This window comes from Hoplias malabaricus, chromosome 1 (assembly GCF_029633855.1).
Source record: "Hoplias malabaricus isolate fHopMal1 chromosome 1, fHopMal1.hap1, whole genome shotgun sequence".
In the NCBI taxonomy this organism is placed as follows: Eukaryota; Metazoa; Chordata; class Actinopteri; order Characiformes; family Erythrinidae; genus Hoplias; species Hoplias malabaricus.
Window position 1 is genome coordinate 75,697,334 of NC_089800.1, and position 8,753 is coordinate 75,706,086.

Consider the following 8,753-nt stretch of genomic DNA (forward strand, 5'->3'; position numbering starts at 1 on the left):
TTCAAGATTCTGGCAACTTGAACACTTACTCCCGTTGTTCACCATTCAATGACATCAAGGATTGTGCATTACCAAGATGATAGTTCTCAGTGCAATCTCTGGAGCAGGGTCAGAGCTCGCTTTAGGGGAGAATATATAACGGGAATAAGGCTAAAAGTGTAAATGGGACTGAGAGCTACAGAGTCATACCGAAAGATATACAGCTCACTCTGCGATGCCGGGCCACCAGGGGGCGGTAGAGTATTTTCAGTTCGGACTTTCGGAGAGTTGTATTAAAGCGAGGATATTTCGCGCGAAACTGCGCAGCTTCTCCACGCTGTTTTTCTTCCGTCCGCTGCGCTGTTTACTCACTGTTTAACGTGCTGCTTTTTGTACTCCTGCTGGTTAAGATGCCAAAGAGGTCGTGTCCGTTCAGCGACTCGTTCTCTTCTCAGTATAAGATCCATGTGGGAGAGAAAGAGCTAAGTCTTCACGGAGTTTTCGGGAACAGATACAGACAGGAAGTCTACGGTGAGACCTACGTTTGTTTTTTAAGCCCCCATCGGTGAAGCAAGACTCGGGACTTAACCACATACACACGTATACTCTCTTGTGAATGTGTTATTATTTATTGATGGTCTGGGCAATGTTATGTCTTAAAGTAGGCCAAGATTTGCAGGGTAAATCTCGAATAAAACACTGCGTCCTTTTAACTGCACACAGCACAAACTCCACTACACATTTAGGGAGCGATAATACCTCGAGTAAAAGACGACGCTGTGGTTATCGTTCGACGTTCCAGTTCCACCTTAAATGTGGGCGCCAGAATGTATTAGGAATGTTGCCCTCGTTTTAAGGTGGAACGTGAAGTTCAGTAACTGGGTAATTTAACCCAGCTTGAGTTTAAACATACTCGTTTACACATGTGGTTACTATAATATATAATATAGAAGCATTTTGAACACTGTTTCCCACAGTAGTTTGTATTCAGTTTTGCAACCTCGGGTTTTCTTCAGCAGTGAATATAGGTTATTATGTGAATATAGGCACTATGCATTTTTATTTCCTCATTTAACTGCCAAAGATGAGCTGTAAACGGGAGAATTTCATTTAAAGAGTGGTCTTAGCGGATAGTATCAGCACAAGGGCATACCGCTTCTCAGAAAACGTTAGAAATAACCCGCCCCAGGACGGAGTTGCTGTCTCGGTAGTGGCTTCCTTGTTTTGGCCGCTGGAGGGCGCCTTCAGTGAAGAACAGCACATTGTTCCGGATACACGACACAACTTCTGGTAATAGGTGAACTTTAAAAAAAACAGACACTAGTCATAGTGCTTTGTATATCTCTAAATTTCTGCTTCCCTCATTGATTTAAACCCCTAAAACCCATATCTGTTCATCAAAATGACATTTACAAAACATTTCTTTTCCTTAATACTGTCATATAGATATAGACCCAACAGCCCCATCATCTTTGTTCAGAGCACACAGCTCTATGAATATGCAGCAAGTACCGTTCTCTATCTCAACACAGTTATCATTCACATGCTCTTGAAAACAAAGCTCAGCCTTGGCATTGACTGCTCACTTCAGTACTTCGTATTGTATCTTCTAGCAATATAAGTAACACCATGTGGAATATAAACATGTTTAAACACTTGATTTTTCCGTGGAGGGGGTCTTTAAATGATCCAAATCACTGCGTTATGGTTTTTTCTTCTTTGATTTGCTACTGAACTGTTTCTGCTGATACATTTTGAAGAGTCTTTTAAGTGATCTCTCTTGTCACACATTTGAAACCTAGTTCAGAATGAAAACCGTTAACCTCAGTGCAAATGGGTTGCCTTCACCACTATAAGTTGGTACAAATAAGCTAATGCATTTCTTTTTGTAACCTTAATAACATAAAGAATGCAAAATGTGCTGTTTTTGAAACTGTTACTGTTTTGAAATGAGAATGAGTACGTAAGGGATGTAAGACATATCTAGCTAACAGTTTTGCTGAGTGTCGCTAGAGGCGGGCACACCCCTTTTAACCTTTACTGTTAATGTTTAACAATGAATCATTGTTCAAACATTTTATTCCAGAATGTGTTAAGCTTTTGTTTAACAGTAAATTAAACTCACACTGTGTTCTACAGAAAAGACCAAGAACCTGCTCTTCAATGGAACCAAGGCTGTAATGGAGCGGATCTGGAAGGTGGATGCAGAGGGCAAGTGCTCTGATGTGGACATGACTAATCAGGGACATGTGCCCACAAATAACCAAATGCTGCTCAAGGGACAGACTCTGATTGGCTTTGATGGCAAGCTAAAGAAAGCAAAGTGTGCTCCAGGTAAATCAATGGGGATTTGTTGCCTTCCATTATTTATCATTGTGTTCAGTCTTGGTCTTAGTGGTGGAGACCAAGCTCATGAGTCTAAACATGCAATTTAGTCTGCTGTCAAAATTAGTGTTTACAGACCTTAAGCTGTGAGACTTGGCTTGAAAATATGCAACAAAGCTAATAAAATCTAGACATTAAAAAAAGCTGAAGGGAAAACGGCAGTAACACCATCCTGAAGAGAGCGACGTTAAATTGGACTAAACAGTCTGAACTCGTAATGCATTCTAATGAGTACCCTGCAACACCACAGTATGGTACACCGCTAAGTGAACAGTGGCTGGGACATGGGTGCAAAGGTGAGCTAGGATACTAGCTCAGTTATGTTTGCTGCTAATGCTAGCCAAAAAAATGGGAACACCACACAAGTGATGACAGGAGTGTGGATGATTGGCCTGAGAGATCCTACTGGAGCCTACGTCATAAGTGACATTAAATCCAGAGGAGCAACAACTAATAACTAATTGGAATTTTTGTATTTTTACATAATTTTATATATTTAACATATTTTTACATTTTCTGGAAGACTTGAGTGAGTGGTGTTGCAGGGTAATTATTAAAATGCAAGGGTCTAAAAGATTATATACATACATACACACACAATTGTTTGCCATGTCAGCTGAGCAGTCTAGGAAAAGGAAAAATTAGCTGATTGTTCTCTGCTTGTATGGACATCTCCGTACTGAAATCAGATGTCAGGCTGCTGTCGAAGTTTTATGGGACGCTTTAACGGTGACATTGTAATACATCGCTAAACAAGCTTGGCTGATGTTTCCTCAGATTCCGCGAGCGCTCCCGCAGTGTGCAGCGTGTGCCAGAGGCCGTCTGGAGCGAGGAGGCCGTGCTCACAGTGTGAACGCCCTGTGTGTCTCTCCTGCACTCAGCAGTGCAGCAGCTGCTCCAACCACTGCTGCTCCATATGCACTGTCACTGAGTAAGTCAAACTGCAGCTTGAGTGTGAACTTGTGTCTCTCGGATATAGAAAGGTGACCTGGGATCAGTTTATCCCCTGTTACAAAGTGTACTTACCCTTTTTAAAACATATATATTAGTGCTAAAATTTGAAATACTGCTTTTTGAACAGCCCCAGTGCAGTTTCCTCCATTTTTACTGGTTCAGTAATGACACTACTGTCATTATCAGAAAATACTACTTAGTACTTGTCCAGTAGGTGGCCACAGAAGGGTAGTTCAGCTTTATGCAGTCTGAGGCACTATTCCTGATGGTCCAAGGTCCTAGAGTTACTACTTCTAACAGGAAATGACTCGGTACAATTCTGTAGTAGGACTTTATCTCTCAGGGCTGCTCACTCGCCTGGGCTTGTTTTGATTGGATGTTTTTCTTGTCTCTGCAGTTACACAGACCGCTATGACAAAACCCTCTGCTGCAGCTGTTCTCCATGAAGTGGATAGGACTAATATTTGACATTACTGTCGCTGGCTAGAAGTGTGCTGCTTCAGCTTGTGATAACTTTTAATTCATTCCACTATGTAAATGTTTTATATATATATATATATATACATTTTATGAGTATAAACTCAAGTGTTCCTGTACATATGTAATTTTTGCTTCCTGAAATAAATACTTTTGGATCGTTTCATACATGAGCTTGTTTTGACACAAAGGGATGTGTGAGTTCTGGGTTAACACTTTCAGAAACAGGTTGAGTTCATCGGGTTAGAAACTACCTTTCAAAAAGTCTCCTCACTGTCTCTCTCTCTCTGTTGGGTATTTGGCAGTCATTAAATGGAAAGGGGTTCTGTGTGAATGGGAGCTGGAGTTTGCACTAAGTTTGACCCCAGACTTGTAATTTGAGACCCAGTATTATATCTGGCTATTGTTCTGGGTCTCGTGTAAGCTGAGAAATACAATAACCTCTAGTTTTGGGCTAGGGCAGTATTTCTTCTAGGTAAGAATTTTTTTCCCTTCCAGGGACTAATGTATTTCATTTGAGTGCAGTGCTCTAAAAATTAATGTGGAGACAGAGGGGCAGGGCTTTGGTTTTCTACTACCTATCTATTCATTCATTTTCTCTAACCCTTGTTCAGGGTCGTGGTGGGTCCAGAGCCTACCTGGAATCATTGGGTGCAAGGTGGCAATACACCCTGGAGGGGGTGCCAGTCCTTCACAGGGCAACACACACACATTCACACCAAAGGACACTTTGAGTTGCCAATCCACCAACATGTGTTTTTGGACTGGGAGGAAACCCATGCAGACACTGGGAGAACACACCAACAGTCACCCAGTACCAGAATCAAACCCACAACTTCCAGGTCCCTGGAGCTGTGTGACTGCGACACTACCTGCTGCACCACTGTGCCGCCCCACTACCTATCTATCTATCTTGAAAATTTGCAGTGTAGTATCTGCAGTGCTGACCCCAGAGCTAGAGGCTCTTATCCAATGTTGCACCTCAATAGGGCATCACAAATATTCAGAAGCTGTTATTATAAAGTTAAAAAATTACAGTTTTTTTTTAAATACATTTTATTTAAGACAATATTTTTGTCCTTGGACTGGCTCTGGATCCCTGAACATAAAATAAAATAAAATTCCAGGAAATGAATGATATCAAATATGCTTTCAAAAAGCATGACGTCCAAGACTGGGTTCTGGTAACTAATGTTATGGGATTGGCAGGGTTCTCCAAGTGTATGAGAGCATTTAGGTTTCATTTTTCAGAAATTGGGCCATTTTAGTGTTGTACCTGTTTAACAACTCTCTCCAGTCATCAGTTAAACTCCTAAAACTAATCTCCATCAGAATGACACATGAAGGAACATTAATGAGTGGGGCATTAATTCTACTCCTCCTCCTTCATTCAGAACATTTAGGTCCAGGGATCTGACTCCTCTCTGCCCAAATATCTTGCATTTGTCTGCAGCTCTCAAAACAGTTCTGTAGGTTTGTGATGTCAGAAACCGCTTAGTCTTTGGACTTCAGTTGTTTGGGTTACAGTGACATTAACTGCTTACTGTTTTCACAGAATGCCGCTTTCAAAAGATAAACAGCACCAAACCGATATTTTGACAAGATATTCTTTACATTTGAGGTGGTCCATAAAGTAATGCATAGGTGTTTTCAGCTTTAAGATTACTACTTTAAGATCATATTAAATGTAGATCAAACGCCCGTTTAAAAACCTCAAGGTGTTTTGAGGGCGCTCCAAAGAGTTCATGTAATGACTCAAATGGCCACTAGAGGGCAGCACCTGTGTAGGCTACGAGGATTAGCGCAAGATACTGCATTCATTCATTAGAGCCTAATAGGTGCATTACGCCTATTCCAGTTCTCTACGACATTTTAATACATAGAATGCAAGCAAAACAACACATGACAAAATGAAGTAATGTCCTGGATTAAATCTTAAAATTTTCTGGACATGCATTAGGCCTGATCTTAGACCCAAAGGCAATGTCAGCTCTGTTTTAACATTACTATGCAATTTACTGTTCAGGAGAACTCATAATAGTGATAAACAATGTTATTAGTTCTATCTAAATCAACACTATTCCTAAAACAGGGAAAAAAATAAAAACCATTGCTTCTCAAATGGTGTTGGTAACAAACTGCATGTGTCTTATTGTGTCAAGGGAAAACAGTGTCAAAAATCCTGACAGCCAGAGCCTAACCAGGAGAAAGTGCTTCAGGATAGTAGTTATCACCAGCCAGGGCCTACTGACAGGCTGGGACAGACACTTAATAAGAGTGCTCCTTTAAAAAAAAATAAATAAAAAGTGTAAACTAAAGCTGTGTGTATTCACCTTGCTAAACTGATGTTTATGTAGCAGGTTTATAATGAGCAGGAATATCTGCACCCCAGAGCAGAGGGAGAAATTTATAGAGTCCGTGTTTTATTACTATGCTTCTGAAAGGCTTGTGGTTGTTAAAAAGCCGAAAAGGAAGGTTTTCATTTTGTAATAGGGGATGCCTTGTCTTACAAATTGATGTTTTCTCAACATAACTTCTACAAATCATGCATGGCTCTAACCAGACTCTTCTGATGGAAAAAAACAACAACAATACAATTAATTACTGCAGATTTTTGTTATCTTTATAAGTTCCGAATTTATATTGATGTCTTTTTACGTACACTCCAGAGCACCTTACCTTTGCAATTATACCACAGACGTGGGCAAATGTTCATGTATTCATATCCAAGGGCTTACCTCAAGGAAGGGAACTGAACCCTAATTATATATATATATATATATCAGTGTTAAACCAAACACTTCAGCTCTTTTTCTTCTAAGTTTAGTTTACCCCTTAGACCTGCAGCATATTTTGTATGCAGGACAGTGCTCTCCAGAGACAGTACCACAAGGAAAGACAGAGTACAACAACACACACAAATGTACTGATGCGTATAGACCCTCCTCCATGCCTCTATAGTAACCCAGTCACAGGACATTAAATGTCTGAGAGTCTAACGTTAATGTGCAAGATTTGGACTTCCATCCCAGTTACTATATATTCATTCAGTTGTGTCTTAACCCACTAAACAAGAGCATGCAGCTTGGTCCATTCAAACTTTCTGTACTTCAAAGCCAAGAGGCTTCTGTTTCTAATGGAAACCTAACCCTCTTTAACTAGAGACCTACTTGTGATATCCTTTCTAAATAAAGGTGTGTGAAAAACAATATGTGGGAACAGAATGAAATAAAATATTACATCTCTCATCACAGCTGCAGGGACCTGGAGGTTGTGGGTTCAAGTCCCACTCCGGGTGACTGTCTGTGAGAAGTGTTCTCCCTGTGTCGATGTGGGTTTCCTCCGGGTGCTCCGGTTTCCTTTCACAGTCCAAAAACACATGTTGGTAGGTGGAATGGTTACTCTAAAGTGCCCACAGTTGTGAATGTGTGAGTGTGTGTTGCCCTGTGAAGGACTGGCGCCCCCTCCAGGGTGTGTACCTTGCGTCCGGTGATTCTAGGGTAGGCTCCAAACCCACCACGACCCCCTTACAGGCAATGAATGAATGAATGAATATCTCACTCCCACACCTTAAATGTTCACCACATCATTTATTAAGCATTTTTCACATTTTAATGTCATTCTCATACCTTAATTTATTTTGAAAAGATGTCAGAATGCAGTTAGCTGACTCATTTGAAGGCGAGTTCAATGCGTTTAGTTTGGTTAAATGATTAAATTCTGTATACTTGTTTGAGAAATACATTTTCAAAAGCGCTCAAGGCAAGTTAAAATACGAGTGGCTAGGCTAAATGCAAAAAATGTTTAGCCGAAAGCTAACGTTAACTCCTAGACGTCCTCCAGTAAACATCAAGAGTTTCACCTTGTTCTATGTGTGGTGTTGTTTATATAAGACATATCATGAGCGAAATAAGCAGTCAACGCCATGGCTTAGCACTCGTGTTCCCAGGTTTCTTAAATCATAAACCTGAGGAAACTGTTGTCAAACTGTGCATAGGGGCTTTCAAGCTGCAGGCGAGTGGTGGAGGTCTAAGTGAAAATAGAGGCAGGGACTATTGCTTATTCATAGATTCACACGCACCGAATGAAGGCAAAAGAATAGAGCTTGCTACATGTAAGACACTTTTAAGGGGATTTTGTTGAACACAGATGAGTTTTAGAGGTTTACTCGGTGACCAGATGGGGTTTTACACTAGATTCAGTGTCGTCATTTTAGAGTGGTAACCGTTAGCATTATTTGGCTTGTGAGAAAATGTCTTCTATCTGAAGCACACAACATAGTTTGTTACTGTTAAAATAAAGCATTTCACTTTTAGTCTTTTCCCCCTCCGTTCTTTAATGTTAAAGGTCAAATATTCAAACAAGTAATATTTGAATTTGGAACTGATAATTATAGCAAGAAGCCATGATGAGAGTAAAAAAAAAAATCACACCAGCAGTCATTTAAGGCGGAATCTATATTGGAAACAAGAAGTCTCTCAGGGTGGAATATGCTCATGCTGTCTGTATTACGTTCATTTGTTTTCAGGAACCACTTTATCCTGATCATGGCCACTACCTGGAAACACTGAGTTTGAGTTGGGAACACACCCGTAGGAAACCTAAGCAGACAGGGAGAACACACCAAACTCCGCACAGAAACTGACCAGAGGTGAGGATTGAACCCACAACCTCAGGACCCTGGAGCTGTGTGGCAGTGACACTACCTGCAATCCCAGTGTGCCACCATCTGTGTTTTTATTTATCTCTTTATATATCTATAAAGCCAATTCTGTTCTTGGAGGGGACTGAAAATATTTGGCTTCTGGGGGTGAATTTATTAAGTGCAACAAGCTACATTCACAAAGTTTTACCAAAAATAGCGTTGCAACTGACCTGGTTTCTTAGAAATGTATTTTCATAGATCAGCACAATTAGAATCCCTCAGCATGAATTGAGTCTGGGGCTGTGTCGGTGAG

The 8,753-nt window shown here is 40.6% G+C and overlaps 1 protein-coding gene across 1 annotated transcript; it reads left to right on the forward strand.

Annotated features, from left to right (window-relative positions):
• Nucleotides 1-287: 287 nt before the first annotated feature.
• On the forward strand, nucleotides 288-3,926 carry siva1 (SIVA1, apoptosis-inducing factor). The gene is made up of 4 exons (XM_066686697.1): nucleotides 288-510; nucleotides 2,119-2,313; nucleotides 3,142-3,295; nucleotides 3,716-3,926. Exons 1-4 carry the CDS (start codon nucleotides 390-392, stop codon nucleotides 3,762-3,764), a joined length of 519 nt encoding a protein of 172 aa, XP_066542794.1. The 5' UTR covers nucleotides 288-389; the 3' UTR covers nucleotides 3,765-3,926.
• Nucleotides 3,927-8,753: the final 4,827 nt, after the last annotated feature.